The sequence below is a fragment of the Hakea prostrata genome, chromosome 3, assembly GCF_041222555.1.
Source record: "Hakea prostrata isolate BN-2017 chromosome 3, UWA_Hpros_2, whole genome shotgun sequence".
Taxonomy (NCBI): Eukaryota; Viridiplantae; Streptophyta; class Magnoliopsida; order Proteales; family Proteaceae; genus Hakea; species Hakea prostrata.
The window spans coordinates 8,965,603-8,985,087 of NC_142602.1; the positions used below are offsets into that span (position 1 = coordinate 8,965,603).

A 19,485-nucleotide genomic window follows, 5' to 3' on the forward strand; every position below is an offset into this window, starting at 1 on the left:
TTACTGATTTCGTCTATTAATTTGGAGCTTGACACGTATAACTATATTAATACTGGTACGTTTGCATATAAATTATATATTACAAAAAAATCTATTGATTATCCTACTCAATATGATCTAAAACAAACTCTATCCACCTTTTATTGGTGAATCATTTTATGTCCTCCACGTTGAACACCCCACTACCTCGTTAGCTTAAGACATACTTTCCTTTTATTTTAAGTCATTGCATGTTTATTAAATGATCATTTTAAAAGAAGGGCCACATTCAAGATGAAACATTTTTTATAAGAATAGCTAAGAATCAACTTTATTTGACATTTGAAATTTATATCATATCTTTTTTTGGGATTTGTAGTTCATCTGGATTAGCTTATGCACACATCGACTACATTCTCATGAGATATTTTATATAATTAATACAGGCGAGGTTGCGCCCCTGATTCATTGGGGATTCACACTTTGACCTCTACATGAAAACGTTGATTTTTTGCTTAATTGAACCACCCTTATAATTATATTATATCAATTAACAATTAAGCACTAACTTATTTTTTGAAGACATATTTAAACATTTTTTTGTGACACTTGAGTCAAGGTGATATAACAAATTAGAAGAACGAAATAGTTTAATATATTAATATTAATAATCTAGAATATATTCTAACAACCAAATATGTAAAAATATTCCTAAAAAAGTTATATAAGCCCTAAAAGTATCAGATTCTCTCGGATACAAAAGAAACGAACCATATAGACTTTTTGAGTGACAAGTATTCCTTATTTTAAATTCAAAACCGCTAAAAATTACAATAAGTTAACCAAATGAAGTGCTTTACTTCAAAAAAAATTAACTAAACTCTCTCACAAAATTCAAATCTAGAAGGTCTTTAAATAACAACCCTATTTTTTTTAAACTGAAGAATTTATACATATGGTGGGAGGAGAATATGACTTATAGGTGCCTAGGGTGGGGGGAGAATATGACGATTCCTACCCCGACGGGTTCCGACCACACAAAACAGTGGGGCCCACGGATGAAATTTTAAACTTTTTATTTTGCAAAAAGTGTTTTTCACCGTGGGCCCCACTGTTTTGTGTGGTCGGAACCCGTCTCCCCGTTGGGGGAACTGATTAGGACTCTAATATGACTAATAGGTGCTGCTAGATGGGTGTGAACCCAAGACCTCCCCGTGGGAGGTTGGGCATTTAACCGCTCTACTAATCCACCATTGGCAACAACCTATTTCGAATCAAGCATTTTTTCGTCTTTTCTTAGGTTTCATATTTTACGTTTCGATTACTTCTGTTTAGTTTTCTCTGAGCTTCGTCTATGTTAAATTGATCCTGAAAACCTGCAATTCCCACACTTTTTCTGAGTTGCATTTTGATCCTAAGTGCAAAAATAGTTACAAATATATATAAATATTATATTGCCTTGTGGGTCGGGTTTTCATAATACAAAGTTTTAAATCCAGCTCAATTCGACTGCCAGTGAGCAAGATAGTTCAGTTCCATGTTAGCTTTATTTTTATGGCTGTCCTGGTTTTATTCCCTATGATCATTTTTTGTGGTCTCCCAGAATTTACTGTAATCCTTGTTTGTGATCCTTGTTCATTTTTCCTTGGTTTTGATTTACATTTTCCCCAAAGAGTAAGTTATGTGAGCCTGGGGTATGGCAGGGTTTCATACTCACCTCTTTCCTTTTGGTTCCCAAAACCTAGCCTCTGGTCCTTGGGCTGTAAATCAGTTATTTTGCTAAAACTCGAGAATTTCTTGAAATTCGCCTCGGATATGAAACTTTGAGTATTCAGAGATGTTCGCGTTATTCCCAATAAGACGGCTCGGTATATTTCTACGCAGGTCTTACCAAAAAAGGATTAGGTTATTTCGATAAATACATTAAACCAACCCCAATCTTTTTACCAATTAACATCCTAGAAGATTTCACAAAACCTTTATCACTTATCTAATTGATAAAATGGTATAGTTGGATTGCCATTTTTACCAAGAAGCTTATAAAGAAGATATGAGACAAGGTTGCACATTTTGCATTGATGATTTATTTTAGGTGTGCAGGCCTGGATTCAGTTTGGTGACTTAACTCTGTAATTGGATCAAGATTTGCCCTAGTTGGCAATTGGAATTAGATCAATGCTTTGGATTCAAAGTCCAAAACGCCTAGTTTCATCTGATGACCAAGATTTTTAAAAAACAGATGATAAAACTTTTTTATCCATGAAGAGCAACAGAGGAGATTCTAGTAGAAATATTAAAAGTGTGCATTAGGCGATGGAAGTTTCCATCAGGAAGGTCTTGGCCAATGAGCAAAATGGCGAATGCTGCTGAAGTCTGTAACAGGGCAGGTATGAAGAATGCAATTCACCAGGCAGTGAAAGTGGTAGCACCAGTGTGGCGGATGACGTCGTCATACACCAGAGGCATGATGAGTTGGGTAGCACCACCACCAATTTAGGTTGCCCTAGCAGCCTGCAAAAACACCATTGGCAAGCCCAACAATAGGAGTAGAAAACATACTGCTCGTCCAATATTGGCATGAAACAAAGGTGGCCAGGGAGAAGCCCGTGAAGAATTGGACGAGGAGGAAAGCCAGAGCAGAATTGGCAGAGGAAGTGAAATAAACTGCAGGTGTAGTGATGAGGATCAGTGATGCTGAAGTAAGGCGGGGACCGATCGATGATATCACATGCAGTCCCCATAGCAAGTCGAGCAAAGACTGCACCAGAAACTGATATATATGCAATCCCTGCATTGCCAGTATCTGTGGCAGTGAGGTTGAGGTTTTCACGTATGATATGGAGGAGCGGAGGGGCAGCAAAACTGGAGACAAAACAAGCGAAGAAGGATACCCATGCCAGGTGGAAGGTTTACATATTGGGTGCTAGCTGCAACCAATAATAATCACAATTCAGTTGCCTTGTTCTTGGAGTCTACTAGTAAAGCACATTTTTGGGCTCCATTTACAGAACCAGCAGATATTTCCATATTCAGATAGTTTGGTTCCACTGGATTGGAGTTGTTGAGAATCTAAAAAGCTAGGCAGGGGATCAGACTGAGCAAGCCAGCCAATGGGTTTAAACTTTAAAGTAATCCTTTCCCTCTCTCTGTGCACTTTTGAAGTAAAACTTGTGATGTGAGATCATGTCTACTCTAGCTGTCTATATATATGGTCATGGGGAAAAGCATGGAAGCCAAATGGCTCAGTTTCCTAAGTAAATTGGGAATGTGGATCTTATCCCCTTACAGTTTGAACTTTGCTGTTAAGGTAGGGAGCTTTCAGAACCTGCATCAAAGGATCTACTTGTCTTTTGATAACTGGAAGAGATCAAGCTCAACAAGCGTTTTCGTTTCCGTAACTGAGATTTGGACATTTGCATAAAAATTGTTGCCTTTTGGGGGTGAGAAAAGGAGATAGGGGAGTCAAGACTTGCAGTTTTTGCCGAGTCGCATTGACTGTTTATCTCTTGGCAATAGCGAAGGGTGTTTGAATCTGGGGGATTAGTTGGGATTGAATGTCAAGCTGGAAAATTGTCAACTCTTTTGTGGAAGATGCCAAATATTAGTTGTTCTGGTGTTTTGAGATCTCGCTTAGAATAAAATAGTCCAAAAGGGCAACTCATCATTTGAGGACGCAGGGCCCAAGGAAAAGGATCATTAGAGCTGAATGCGCTACTGTTTCTGAAAAAAACATTCTTTGTTGTACTGTCAATGTAGATATATGCCAAATAATTGGCTGAAAAAACAAGAAAAAACTAAGGACATTCTGGACTTTTCAAAATTGAAATTAAGTTTTAAATCTCGGCCTGTTAATTGGTATAAAAAGGTATTTTTCCCTACTACTTAATTTTTCTACTTCTTTTGCCCTAATATCATATTCTCTTGGATGCAAGTAACACAGCCCATATATTTAGACTTTTTTGAATGAGAAGTGTTCCTTATTTGAATTCAAAACCCTTAAAAAATTACAAGACATTATCTAAACCAAATGAAATGTTTTACTCAAAAAAACTAAACCAATTGGTGAAATAAACTAGTATTATTTTTTGAATGATAAAAAAAATTAACCACAATGGTAAAAAAAATTAGCCGGTTGAGGCTAGCTTCTCCTGAAATGAGGAATACAATAATCGCATTAGATGTTTATATGAAGTTAAAAGACTATAGGAGGCACTAATATGTGCCAAGTATGTAAGAACTTGTAGAGGGGAAAATCTAGGAAGGAAGCTATTATTTTCTCAATTAAATTACTACAGTGATGTGTCTTCTCTCTGGAATAGTTTGAAGTAACACATTAAAAGATGATAAAAACTACCAACGGGAGTTGGTCCACTTTTTCGCTGGGAGACTCACCCACCAGAGCCAGGTGTGCTACGCGGGTCGAACACCGGTTTATAAATCGGGGTTGGCAACCCAAAAAAAAAAAATTTGATAAAAACTGTAGTGATACATTTTTTTTTTCTTTAAATAAGGGTGGGGGTGTGTGTGATTTGATTGCTGTTTAAGGAAGAAGGTTTTCATATCTTTCAAAGGACCATCAACCTTATTCCTGAAAGCCAGTGCTCTTTTGCAGGGATGTTGAATAGCTAGATTTTCACTTTTAGAAACAGAAAAATTCTAAGTATAAGCTGAAAGTAACTTTACATGGGAAAACTGCTTATCTAAAATATGAAAGAAGAAAAGCACAACAACAAAGCCAGATCTACATAGGGAACCTACTTAAAACACTTCAACTCATTCAAACTTACAGAATAGAATCTTTCCTGCAGAAACCTTATTGCTTTCAGGCCTTATATCACCATGTGATGTGTTGACAGTTAACATTTGAATACTGAGGCTTCAAATTTTTTGACACCACTTCTGTACTATGGGCTTTCTAGGGGTACTTAATGGGTCTGACATGATCCATTGGCAATAGATGATATTCAAACATTTGTAGGTGGTGATGCATCTGGGGGTGTGGATGCCGAGGCCACTCTTCGTCCTCTTTCGCTCCTGCTATTGTCAGCAAATTTCATGCTTGAAAGATGATGACCTTTCTCTTTCTCTTTTTCATTCCATTCAGATGCATAGTACTCTTCTTCTGTGGTTTTCTCTTTAGTAGCTGGACCACAAAATAGTCCACCCCACTGTGGGAAGTAGATCAAACAGATAGGCAGAGTGCAGCATAAAATCATGACACCCATGAGAGTAATCCCTGATTGCTTTGAATATTTGGATCCTCTGAAGAAAATCAATTGAGTGAAAACTGCACCTAAATTTCCAACTCCTCCCGTCATTCCAGATACCAATCCAAGTGACCTGGAAACGAAAAAAATCAGGAAATAACAAGAAGAAAAAAATCTTACTCAAATGAAGGTATTCTCAGTATCAAGTCAATTTAACCCTCTGGCTCTTTCTGAGTAATATTTTTGAAAATCTTCTACTCTTTCTGAGTATCAGGTTGAGTCACTCTTGATCTTGAATTTATTAAAAGGAGACCTATATTCTATATGAGAAACTAGACTCCCCAAGCTTCTCAATAGGTGTTATGCTTCGAAACTGACATTTGTTACAGGATCTTAAATTGATGATGGAAAAGAGAGAAATGATAATTCTTTGATAGCATTCTGATTGATTTATGTCTGTAGTAGCTTATTCAGTTGAATCTAAAGTCAGTAACATAAATCTCAAAATATTCTGAAGAGTGAAGAAACTAAACAGATGAAATAAAAAAAGAAAGAAAGCAAGAAAGAAAATATGCATAATTAACAAGTATAGATAATGATAGCAAGATTAGTTTTACCTTCTGGAAACGAATGGAACTATTCCAAATACTAGTCCACATGCTGCTTGGATAAAAATTGAGAAAATGATCATCACGACTATGGATGTACTTAATGATCCCATTTTTCCAAGTAAAACACAGAGTGCTCCACCTGTAAGCTGAACCACACACAGGCCCCACAGTCTACCTCTCATCCCGAACCTTTTGGCCAAGAGGTCAGATATCAGTCCTCCAGATGGCCGGGTAACTAAATTTGCTAGTCCGAAGGTTGCTGCAATAATTCCAGCAGTGCGAAGCTGTAGATTGAACCTATCGTAGAAGTACTCTGCAATTATATTGTCGACTGTCAGCTCAACCCCAAAACTAAAAGCATAGATCAATGCCAAGATCCATGCTCTGTAATTGGTGATCCCATGGTAGAGAACCTTTGAGACCTCATCTTTTTGCTTCTTCCCAGATTTGTGTAGGTGATGGAAGTTTCCATCAGGAAGGTCTTGGCCGAGGAGCAAAATGGCGAATGCTGCTGAAGTCTGTAACAGGGCAGGTATGAAGAATGCAATTCGCCATGCAGTGAAAGTGGTAGCACCAGTGTGGCGAATGACGTCATACACCAGAGGCATGATGAGTTGGGTGGCACCACCACCAAGGTTGCCCCAGCCTGCAGCAACACCATTGGCAAGCCCAATAGTAGGAGCAGAAAACATACTGCTCATCCAATATTGGCATGAAACAAAGGTGGCGAGGGAGAAGCCCGTGAAGAATCGGACGAGGAGGAAAGCCACAGCAGAATTGGCAGAGGAAGTGAAATAAACTGCAGGTGTAGTGATGAGGATCAGTGATGCTGAAGCTAGGCGGGGACCGATGATGTCACATGCAGTCCCCATGGCAAGTCGAGCAAAGACTGCACCAGAAACTGATGCAATCCCTGCATTGCCAATGTCTGTGGCGGTGAGGTTGAGGTTTTCACGTATGATAGGGAGGAGAGGAGGGGCAGCAAAACTGGAGACAAAACAAGTGAAGAAGGATGCCCATGCCAGGTGGAAGGTTCGCATATGGGGTGCTGCAACCGAGAATAATCGCAATTCAGTTGCCTTGTTCTCGGAGTCTACTGGTAAAGCAAATTTTTGGGCTCCATTTACAGAACTAGATATTTCCATATTCAGATAGTATGGTTTCACTGGATTGGAGTGGCTGAGAATCTAAAAAGCTAGATAGGGGATCAGATAGAGCAAGCCAGCCAATGGGTTTAAGCTTTAATCCTTTCCTTCTCTCTGTGCACTTTTGCCGTAAAGCTTGTGATATGAGATCATGTCCCTAGCTGTCTATATATATGGTCAAGGGGAAAAGCATGGAAGCCAAAAAGTTCAGTTTCCGAAGTAGATTGGGGAATGTGGATCTCATCGCCGTACAGCCAAAAAGTTCAGAACCTGCGTCATGGGATCTACTTGTCTTTTGATAGTTTGAAGAGATCAGGCACAACAAGCGTTTTCGTTTATGTAATTGAAATTTGGACAGTTGCATAAAAATGTTGCCTTTTGGTATTGAGAAAAGGGGAGAGGGAAGTCAAGGCTTGCAGTTTTTGCCGAGTCTCATTGACTGTTTATCACTTGGCAATAGCAAAGGGTGTTTGAAACTGGGTTATGCGGGGATCAGTTGGGATTGACTATTCAAGCAGGAAAATTGTCAACTCTTTTGTGGAAGATGCCAAAAGTTAGTTGTTCTGGTGTTTGAGATCTCGCTTAGAATGAAAGAGTCCAAAATGCCCTATTGCTTTGCAGATGGATTCACTCATTGATCCTCGTGCCTTTGCTTTGACTAGTGAGATTCGATAGGGCATGTGGGATGGACCATTTCTTGCGAGGGGTATTTTAGTCATTTAGGGTAGGATATGAAACCTTGTGAGATCTGTTTTCTTGGTGGCAGGAATAGAATATTGAATATCTGTTATTTAATATGCAAAGTATCTCCAATCCCCCCACCCAAGATATGCAAGCATCGTGGGTAACAAACACATGAACTCGTCATTTATCTTAAGAAAAAAGGGGGAAAATAATGATACCTAATATTCTATCAACATTGACAAGTGGCACAAGTTGAACTTTCGCTTACATCGTATCAACAAAAATATTCGATTACCAGAAGAGAGTTTTGTTGACCATAAAATGATTCGAACGCCATGATTATAATACTCTATCCCAAAATAAGTACACAGTAGTTTTTTCTTTCTCTATTTTGTATGAACCCCGTTCATTCAGACCTATCCATCCCATTTTTGAAGGAGCTTTGTCGTCCATAAGAGTCAAACCCATGACCTATCTAGAAATATAGATTTATCACTTTATCAACCCTGCATTGACCTATCCACCCCTTTTGGAATTGAAGAGTTAGGGTGAACACGATAGAAAATCTTTGCTATTGTTGTGCATTTAGCACCAAATATTGAAGTTCAGTCTGGAATTTGTGTCGGATCGGATTAATTTCAATCAACCCATTATATTTGAGGCAGACAAAGAGGGGTTTTTTTTCTTCTGGCAAAACAGACCGAGAGGGGTTGATCCCAAATTATACAAGGTCAGTGAAGATATTGCTAAAGTCTGGGGGCTCAACTCTAGATCCTGAATTAAAACTGAAGCTCCCATGGCCATAAATGACTTGACATTACAATTTGAGCTGACACTGATACCTTAGCGTCCAAGCCAATGAAGTTCTGTTCAACTTGTTAGTAATCACTTAAAGAAAAGAATTTCTTGAAGTAAAGAATTTAAAGGATTTTTTTTTTTGAGTAAAAGAAAAGAGTTTAACGGCTGAGCAACTAAAAAATTTATTTTTTATTTTTATATTATATATTTTTGGAGAAAACAACTGTAGAATGACAACCATTGAATCTGGACAGTTTTACCAGACAACAAAGGAATGCTTTTGCACCTAGAAGCATCCAACCCAACTGCTTTTTCAGCAAATGCAGTCTCCGTTTTTCTTGGGTGACGGTCGCAGATCAACAAGATTATGCCCGACACAAGGGGCTTACTGTTCCATCAGGCAAGATTACTGGGTTGGGATGTGAAGCAAATTGGTGACCGGATTTTATTAGGAATGCCTAATCATCTCACAGCAATTTCGAAGAATCTTCTTTTGAACCTAGGCTTGAAGGGGTTTTTGTTCGTGCCACAACTTTTCGACACATGGTGTATAATTAATCTAACGGTGGACTAAAAGGACAACACAGTAATTGCATCGATTCAGTGAATTTTCTTTTAAAATTTATAGAAACGAACCCCAAAAGTTATCAAATTTACTGTGTTAGACCCAAAACCCTCGTCTGAGTTTTTTAGCTAAGCCCATCGTTTGAGTTGCAATGGAATTGCAACGGTGCGAGTTTGCTAAAAAAGTGAAGACGATTTAGAGGAATCAGACTCAAATAGATTGTGAGGAACAAGTGAACAACTGTAAGCTCTTTGATTTTATGATACCCACTGGTATTTTACCTGAAAATCGATTGTGAAAGAAGTCTAAGAAGTATTGTAATTTTACTCGTTAGAATACCAGCAAAATGGTTTGAACTCAAGTCTAATTTTTCTAGGGTTTAAACCCCTTGGGCTTAGGTTTTTTGGCATTTCTTTGCAACTCGGGTTCAACTAAAAACGAGGAATGGATTTGGAAACGAAGATGGATTTTGGAGTTTTTTTTTTTTCTTTCCCCAAACTATAATAACATTGCGGAACAAAACGGAACATAATTGAAGTTTTAGTCTCGACTTGGGAAGGTTCTGATTTTTCTAAACTTAAGATGCATCACTTCTTTTCTGGTTATCGAGTCAATCCCTCTTCTCCTTCCATCACTCAACTGGTTTATCCTTTCGGACTACAAGAAAAATCCTTCTTGGTGAAAATTTTGTCTAGCTTGCAAAGGATTCGATCTGTAGTTCCATTGCTAGATCTAGGAGTTGCAGATTTGCAATGATAAGACTAAGCTTGTAGATCTCTATGTTGATCGGGCTAGGGTATTGCTCAATCTGAATCGATTTTGGAATCATCCCAAAGTTTGCCTTGTTTTGTAAATTTGCATTAAACTAAGGGTGTGTAATTGTAAATTCTAAGGGGCTTTCAAACCTAACGATTAAATGCAATGCATTGGGAACCATTAGATTACACCCTGACAGGTGTCAACATATTGTGCTTGTGCAGACGATATCTGCGCAAGCGCCAACAAAAATCTGCTTGAAGAATGGATAACACAACTGCAAGTTCTTTTTTTTTTTTTTTTTGAAATTACTGTATACAAAAGAATGGACAACTAACTACTTACTTTAGAAAGAAAGAAAGAAAGAAAAAAGGCACTCAGACACCGACCATCTTTGTATCACGAGATACCTAGTGGGCCAGTAACGACTTTAAACGCCAGGTTGCTTCAGCTCCAAACCCGCCGGGAGACAAATTGGTTCAGTTAATGTTGGCCCCTAAGCAAACAAAGTCGAACCCTTAAAAGGAGTAAAAGTAGTAATGCACTAATGCCCATGCTATATTCAACAACCCAAAAAAAAAAGGGATCCATCGATGTCAAGGTTCGGATAATTGGAATCAGTGACCATAAATCTGATCCGACGGGGGTTGGATTGGATTAAAAGCCATGAAAATAACCATTCTGGATTGACAGGAACTGATCATATCGTGATTCCATGAACCCTAGTTTGTATTACCATTACCACATGCATCCCAAATTGTCTAGAAAAAAGTTGGGACTGCCTGAGCTCAACTTCCCTCAAACTGAACATGACACCTGCTGTTATAACTGCAAAGTTTTCAGCAGAAATTGTTAATAGAAACCTAGTAATGTTGGAACTAAAACAGGATAAAAAATCTATGTTGTAAACCAGGATAAACTTTGTACTTATGTTGGTTTAAATGACAGTTTCTTTCTCACGAAAAGTAATATATGAGCACCTCAAATCAAGAAATTACAAAATTATCTAGATATTCCATCTATTCGTCAGGGCAATAGACTCAAACAAAGACAAATTTCCCTGAGGAGGTGAGTGCTGCAAGACCCACCAACTTCCCAGAATCCCAATCAATGTGATCTTCTGATCTCTTATTTCAACTCTAGCAATGGAGAGAAGCTTGTAGTCCTCAACATCAACTTTGTTTGCATAAAATGGCTGCAAGATGGAAGGCATGTTACATAATTTGGTATGCAGACATAAGAGTTTGCGTGGATAATGAAGCAGGAAGCAGGAAGCAGAAAAATTGACTTGGAATATGTTTAGATCCAAATCCATTGCTGACAAACACAAAGTCACCACATTTTGTCAACAAATTCAAAGTCTCATCCATACTCATACACAAGATAATAACTCAGATAAAACTTCACCACGAGTTGGTGGCTAACAGGTTAAGTGTGAACAGGGAAAGTAAATGGGGGAGAGAAGAGATACAAATCACTTTCCCCTGTTATCCTACCCAGCAAAGGAGCCTCAGGAACTCATAACACTAATCCACTAAATAAGATGATAAAACAGAGAAGCATTCAATGACTTACTGGTCTATGGGTAAGATTAATTATATGAAGCAAGTTTTGCCATAATGCATTGCCACCATCATTTGAACATCCCATGGTATTGCTTAAGTATTAGCATAGTTGTCAAGGCCTCACCAAGGTAACACTGAAGCCCAAGGTTCTTGAGAATGGACAAGGCATGTACTCACTCAGTTTTTAGTTGGCCCTTGTCATGGTTGTTGAGGCCCTGCTTGTAACCTTCATTGCATTGCTCAAGTTTTGAACACCCCCCCCCCCCCCCAAAAAAAAAAAAAAAAAAAGAAAAAGAAGGGGCGGGGGGAAAATCTTGTAGTTTTATGTTTTTATGGAGCATCTCTACAAATTTTCATACCTTGGGGGTTAAAAATGACAAAGCAGTAATAGGATCATTTTTTTTCTTCTGTCTTTGTGAGTGGTCAGTAAGTAATTGGTGAATGCTTCATGCCTCCACTTTTATTTTATTTTACTAAGAAACGTAAATGGGTTGATTGAAAAATATAGCAAGTTACTTAACACTACCTGGAAGGCTCTAAGCCAAACCTTTTTCTCATTCCCCTTCTACAATGAGGCATTGCCAAGTGACCTCCTTGGTGCCTAGGCAGTTGCATCAAGCTCCTGGCCCTCACCATTGATTTCCTTGGGTCCATGACAAATATGCTCACTATTAACCATTAAATTCCCTTGGCCTTCACCTCAATAAAAATTAAATCTTCTACTGGTCCCCATAAGAATGGAATATAAAGCATGGTGATCCAATCAGCTCAATTCTTCCAATAGACACTTCCCTGTGAAGGCTATCAGATAGTGGGTGTTCACCCTACCCTCAATGGATAGTGGAGTTTTTGCCCTGATTCAGTAGCAGGATATACAAGCTACCAAGAAGAACTCATGAGAAATTATTTATTTTTGGATAATGAAAAACTAAAAAGAGAATGCAAATAGTTATAGAGGGGTGCAAGATTTGTAGAGACCATTTAGACAGTACAAAGTGAATGTCTCACCTTCACTCTGTACAAGAAAGGGTGTTCGCGCATTGCTTGGTGACGTAGCTGCAGAATTGTAATTATAGAATGTCAATTGTCAACAATAAGACAAACATTGACCAATCTGAAAAATGAAAAAACGTTCACTTCAGCCTTTTTCATAAGCCTACTTTTGCATCATACATATAGATCAAATAATTCAATATCAGGAGAAAGACAGTAACAAGCTACAAATATCCTCGTGCCTCTTCCTTTGTCTTTCTGTCTCCTCCCTCACATGACATGACATATCTACCTGTATTGTGAGAGAAGAGAGACACTGAGAAGTGCTAGCATAGTGTATGCAGCCTCGCAGCATTCTAAATCCATTTAATATGATATATTTTCACGCAGACCTAGTCGTAACTCAGAACTTCCACCAACACATTCAAAGACCAACCCATCATTGGTCTAAGCCAAGAGTTATGCATCAAACATGAAGATGATGTAATTTGGTACATCTTAGCTGAAGAATTAAAAGAAGCCATTCTAAAGCAGTGAGTTTTCATCTTAAATAGGTAACAGCATAACACTCATAGTCATAGCTGTGTTTCTTTTGGTTCCCCCTTGAGAAATAACAGTTAAGATACGTACCACAGGGGTATTATTGTCCTGTGGAACTTGAGCCTATTCATGGCTGACCATGATAACTTCACTTTAAGTCTACCATGGTCTTGTTGCCTTATTTATGATGTCAGCAACAAGGCTCTTGGTAGGAAACCTACTAAGAGTGTAAATCAAATAAAAGGAAATAAGCTAATAACTAAACACTAAACAAACTCTAGGACTAAATACACACACGATCCATCTATACAGAAACTAAACTTATTGCAGGACAATGATACTGATGAGGTACATATCTTAACAGTAACCAAAAAGCATATCAATAAAGCAAAGGATAAGTTGGACATATACAATGATGAAATGCCAAGACTATGCGGAACTTCAGCAGACATATTATCTGATTCTTCAACTAAACCGTAAAAAAAGGACCAAAGACAGTCTCCCCATCCATCTTCCAAATTTCAGGCATCACTTCTATAAGACATCAATGGGGACCAGCTTTCTGGTGACTAAGGGAATTCAAAGATAGGCATGACGAGCTATTAATAAGGTTGACACCTATCCTGGGCATCAATGATTCAATGCACTGAAACCCACAAGCTCCAAGGGACGTTACAGACTTAGAGGCCACAGATCTGAATCTTTGACCCAATTTACAAACCATGCACCTGGATTCTTTAATGTCAAAGTTAAATGTCCATTATCTTATTACTCGTACCCATCTCTTTGATGAAGAAATCCCTCAAATTCTGCAGTAGATGGAGTTCTTTCATTTAGAAATTGTAATAGCTGAGGTCATACGGGAACAGAAGGGGGTAATAAAAAATAAAAATAATAATAATAATAAAAATAGAAACAATACAATGAGTGAGTACATCATTAATGATAAGCATGCATTCTAACAGCAATATGAAACCACATACAAGGAAAATGCAACTATGCGAGATAACAAAATTATAGGGTCCTCATAAAATTTTATGCAGCAGAGACAACAGGTGCAAAGGTATTGATCAAGAGGCCAAACCTCAAAAGCTCGGCAGCGGGAACTATGACCTACAAGCATATTAGTGATCAAGCAAGCTGAACTTGAAAAGCGTTGAACAGAACAATGCAGCTCATCTGATGATTATGCAAGTTTTATTATATTTAATTTCACTTCTCATTTCCCAGAGAAACTTATCACCACAATATATTGTTTCAAGAAACTAAAACAATCTTCCCAAGTTGTCAAAAATTTTAAAGTTCTCTACAAAACTTTTAGTACTTTAAAGGTAACAATCATATTAGGTGGTGTGTTCAATCGTGGTTCACAGTTAGTATTTGAAATTGGGGACGCAGAGGTTGGTAGGTAGACAATACCTAGGAGGCAGAAGTCAAATGTCCAAGGAACTTGGCAAAACAGCCTTGTGACTTCAGGATGATCCTCTTATGGTGATATTGCAACCCAATCCACAATATGGTCCAAGTTAGAGTCTCTAAACAAGAACCAAAGAAGTGAGATTTTCCTCTCTCTTTATTTTAATTTCTCCTTGGGAGCCTCATCCTGGTTCGGGGTTAATCTTTGAAGTTTTCCACCATGACAACAAGTGATTAACTGTGATGATACTCTTAAAGGGATGTAGCGACTCAATCCATCATCCAGGTGCAGAGACTCCAACTGAGAGCCAGAGAAGTATGATATATTTTCCATCATTATTTCAAGTATCCCTGGTGACCTAAACTTTCTTGTACACTGCTTCGCGAGAAATGCGTCTCTAATTGTTGATTATAGATATCTGATGTAAGGGAAATCAAATCAAAGGCCACCCATGAAGTCATTTCTATTACAAAAGACAAATATTTATATTTAAAGACTAGCAAAAACTATATAAACCAGCAAACAATATCAAGGGCACTATTTTCAGAGATCAATCAGTGAGTGTTACGATAGAGTAAGAGGAGAAGGAGGGAACCAAAAACAACCTGTAGTAATGAAAAAAATATATCAGAAAAATATGCTAACAGAAAGATGGTCACAGACAAAGTAAATTGATGAAATCGGAATTCACAAACTATGACTTAGCCAAGCCGAGATAATAGATTGACAAACTAGCCATGTTCAGCTTAGTTAGCACTAATGTAGGGTTTTCAGTTTTCTGTTTACTAATTCAGCATTGAAGGAGAAGGGAGAGGAAGATGATTTCCAACTGACCTGCTCAACAAACACGTAGACTGAGAAAGGACTGGGGTTTGTGCTCAAGAGAAAAATAAAGACTTTTACTGTAAGAGCAATAGGATGACCCCAACCTGCAAACACTGTCAGAACAAGGAATGCAGGAAGCCATAATTTCCTTGTCAACGACAAAAAGGAGTACGGATCATCTTCCAATAGGCCTGAAGAACTGCTCTCTTCTGAAAGTACAATAGTCAAACACAATCAAGATTAACCCACCAGAGCTTTTTTATTTTGGGTGGTGTGAGAGGGGGAGGGGTTGGAGTTCTTCATGGTGAGAGCTTCAAGATGTATAGGGGTGCTTCAGTTAGGTAACAGGAAATGGAGACAAATAAAGGTTACCAGCATATGTGTTCTTTTTGCCGTCCATAGCATATGCAACACGTGGCCGTAGATAAAATGATCCCTGAATGTACATACTCGCCAGGCTTAATTTTATTCCTGCAAAGATTCCGATATGTAAAACATTATAAAGATAATATAGAGAAGGGATGCTTCAGAACTAATTACCAGACAACATACAGCATTCATGTAGTAGAAGATCGACAAAGTTAACTATTTTGATTTTTTACCCTGTGTTCTTCTTACAAGCAGCCAGTGCTTACACCTTGAGGATCACCAGGAGCTCCAAGCTATCGATGAAGGAAAAAGACTTTCAAGAGAAAGCATAAGGCGGGGTCCCCATGTGAACTCACCTCACCCCTCAACTCAGGCACCATATCCAGGACAAAATCAAAATGCACTTTTCACAGTGAAATTAACTCTTGTTAATTTTTTTTGTACTGCACCACTATTTGAATGTACTCAGGGTAGTGCTTTGTCTACTATGCTTAGCAAAATGAGATTTTTTAAATCCTGTAGAAGCTCATACCTATCAGATGGTGAACAGAAGCCAGTGCTTACACCTTGAGGATCACCAGGAGCTCCAAGCTATCGATGAAGGAAAAAGACTTTCAAGAGAAAGCATAAGGCGGGGTCCCCATGTGAACTCACCTCACCCCTCAACTCAGGCACCATATCCAGGACAAAATCAAAATGCACTTTTCACAGTGAAATTAACTCTTGTTAATTTTTTTTGTACTGCACCACTATTTGAATGTACTCAGGGTAGTGCTTTGTCTACTATGCTTAGCAAAATGAGATTTTTTAAATCCTGTAGAAGCTCATACCTATCAGATGGTGAACAGAAGTGGATGGCTATTATTAATAACAAACCAGAAAACAAGAGAGAATATTGATGAAAACAAAATTAAAGTTCAAAGCTTGTTTGCCTAAGGATGATGAATAAGATGTACTGAGGTCGAAGTTGATCTCAGAATCAAATATCCAAAATGATGCAGATTCATCAAAGATTAGGCTTGCTTTACCAGGAATAAGTCTATGGTGTTATGTACATGTTGAGCTTTTGATCCCACGGGTTTTCTTTGTTAAAGGCCCTTTTTTATGGGCCTAAAATATGGGTATTTAGGTTGTGTATGGGATTAGATGTTTTAGCTCCTTATAATAAATCTTGGTGCTTTTGTCTTAAATTGAACCAATTCAATCAATCATCCAGCTTAAGTGATTTTAGTAGTTTTCTATTAAGAATTTAAAGGGGCAGAATTAAGATTCTATTTGGAGAGTACTTAGATTTCCCATTCAGCTTTAATTGCCTAATGGATTAAGGATTGGGTTAGAAATTTACATTTAAGGCGTTGAGACTATTTTTGTGTCTTTTATACAAGATTGGAAGGGGCCAAAGTATCGAACACGAATTTGACTGATGAAAAAGCTTTTGCTAGTTGCTACTCTTCTTCTCCACTGAATATTTTTGTGAACTAGGCTGGTGGGACTTGCGTATGATCCAATTGACAACTTACAATGTGACGCCCACGTGGTTCTTTGGGGGGATAGGTGTTTGTCCAACCAACACCTTGCAGTGTGAAGCTCGTGTGGTTCTAGTTCTCCTTCAAGTTCTTCAAAGATTTCTTTCTACTTCTTTAGCTAGATTTAAATCTTATTCAAGTCCACCACTCAAAGCTGCTGCGAGTACAAACTGCAACAACAGTGAATTTGATCCATCTAAACCCCTTCTACTTGTAATCCTCTAAACCACCAAATCTAATTTTCCCACCATCTCTGGATGACATCCACAAACCCTAAATCTCTCCCAGCCCCCTGCTTTTTGTTTTCAATATGCCCAACACCCAAATCTTGTCCAGCCTATCCAGCCAGCCACAAAATCCCAAACTTAAAAAGACTGCTCCCTTACCCTACTGGAGAACTCAATCAAAAGACCAGCCCATTCCATCCATTCAACCTAGGAATCCCTATCCTAACTGATAGCCCAAAACCCTTAATCTCAGCCAGACCAAACCAAGCACCAATTCTGCCCCCCTACTTGGATTAGGCCATCCTCCCTCAACTGGAAGCTCAATAAAAGTTGCATCCCATCTTCCCAACATGAACCTAGATTCCCCCAAGATTCTCTTTTCAAAAGCCCAGAAACCCAATATCTAACCTGCTTCTGGATCTGGTTACCTAACCTTGAGTCATCCAAAACATCAATAAACCTTCACGGTTATATATCAAGACCTCAACCTAACTTTTAAGCAACAATAAAACCCAAACTCTAACCCTGATTTTGACCTATTCAAATTACCTGCTCATATCAAGGTTTTGTAGATGCTTCTAGTGGGTCTCGTACAATCTAGAACTATATTACAATATCTAATTGATGAGATGAAAGAAGCTGATAGTATCCCACTCAATCCAATGGAGTTCAAATTATAGACCAATAGTTGATAAATTCCCCCAAGTTCTAACACAATTGGAGCCAGTGCGTTAATTAGTGCTGACTTCATCCAGCATGCATGAAGGAGGTGGCTACTAAAACTAGAATACTAATATTTCAGCATAGCAAGAATAATAAGTTCACTGGTGCCCACTTGATGGTATAGATGCAAAGACATTCCCAGTTCATTTGATGCATTCTTGGAAACTTGTAATGGGAGACAAAAAGCACCACAGTTGCCTATGTTTATCTTTCTTATATTTCCAGGAATGTATTAATACAAAACATAAACCTTGAAATACTCTTGTAAGGGCTAATTACACAAGTTTATTTTTTAGATTACTCTTTGTAACTTCCTTTTGGGATGCCAGTCAATTGTACTGGTCGGTTGAAATAAAAAAGAGAATCAAGCGATTAAAGGAACATAACAGAGATGGCAGAAAAGATAGAAATTTAAACCACAGTAAAAAGGGAAAGTACCAGCAGTAACTTGCCTGAAAAGCAGAGGGTTTGAATACATCGTCTTTGGGATATCAAACGATACTGAAATCTTACTGCGCGGTCTTGCAGGACAGGTTTGAAGCTCTTTACCCACAACTTTAGATGTTCATACTTCCATTGAACTACATAAGAAGTGAAAGCAATCAGGGAGGCAAAGTTGGTCAATCAAAATGCAGATTAATAGGGTTCCATTGTCAACAGCCATGGTGCTAAATATTATCGTTACAACAATCCCACGACTCATAAAGCACCCAATCCAACTCTCCAAGAACCCGAATGATGAATTACGGAACCAAACTCGAACACTTTCCTCCACCCCCAGTATCAAATTATCAAAGAAAAATATTTGAATAAACAAGAAAGGAATTTGAACAGTGTTTGAACGAAAACAGTAACAACTCATACTAAATCGGATTATCACATGAAGCTGCTCAGATTATTTTGTCTACGAAAGAGAATCGTGAAATGCTATGATAATCTTGAAAAAATATGATCTCTTGAAAACACACACACACGAGTCAGAGATGAATGTGAAAAGGAAGATGAGGCAAGTATGTGTAATTACCGATGTTTCGTGGATACAATAACGAATTTGAACGAGAACAACCAAGAAGATATGCCCTAAGTGGCAACAAGAGCCTCCGCAAATGTGCCATCTGAATGTTGTTCGATCATTGCTGAGAATGTTGTTCGATCATTGCTCGCAACGTCAGTGACGGATTTTACTTTCAAGCCCGAAGAGGTTTTATACCTAAAACAAATCTTGGGTAATTTTCATCAGGATACGTGAGGTTTTTAGTAAAAAAAAAAAAAAAGGTAAGAAAATTACGTGATTATCGGATTTTAAGGTTTTCATTACAAAGATAGTCCCTCAATATTTTACTTTACAAAATTAATCAAAACTGAATTTGCATTTACAAAACTAGTCAAAATATTGATTTTTCACATTTTTAGACATTTTTTACCCCTTAAATTGATCAATCAAGTGGGAAAATCATTATTTTGTCCAAAAGGGTAAAGCCATTATTTTTTCATACTCTTTCGACATTTTCACCCCTATGCTGATATGGTCAATTCTAGGAGTAAAAACATCTAA

At 38.1% G+C, this 19,485-nt stretch overlaps 2 protein-coding genes across 3 annotated transcripts; both read right to left on the bottom strand.

The window, feature by feature from the left end:
* Positions 1–4,466: 4,466 nt before the first annotated feature.
* On the bottom strand, positions 4,467–6,977 carry LOC149020655 (high affinity nitrate transporter 2.5-like). Its single transcript, XM_089146964.1, has 2 exons — positions 5,804–6,977; positions 4,467–5,319 (listed from the first exon to the last, which is right to left on the bottom strand). Exons 1-2 carry the CDS (start codon positions 6,940–6,942, stop codon positions 4,944–4,946), a joined length of 1,515 nt encoding a protein of 504 aa, XP_089003090.1. The 5' UTR covers positions 6,943–6,977; the 3' UTR covers positions 4,467–4,943.
* Positions 6,978–10,238: 3,261 nt separating this feature from the next.
* On the bottom strand, positions 10,239–19,131 carry LOC149020656 (uncharacterized). 2 transcript variants are annotated; one of them, XM_089148870.1, is made up of 6 exons: positions 18,955–19,131; positions 18,383–18,511; positions 15,458–15,556; positions 15,095–15,294; positions 12,319–12,366; positions 10,239–10,940 (listed from the first exon to the last, which is right to left on the bottom strand). In XM_089148870.1, exons 1-6 carry the CDS (start codon positions 19,043–19,045, stop codon positions 10,752–10,754), a joined length of 756 nt encoding a protein of 251 aa, XP_089004996.1. In that variant the 5' UTR covers positions 19,046–19,131; the 3' UTR covers positions 10,239–10,751. The 2 variants fall into 2 exon arrangements, with proteins under 2 accessions (XP_089004996.1, XP_089004997.1); XM_089148871.1 differs by having other exon boundaries at positions 10,908–10,940; positions 15,190–15,294.
* Positions 19,132–19,485: the final 354 nt, after the last annotated feature.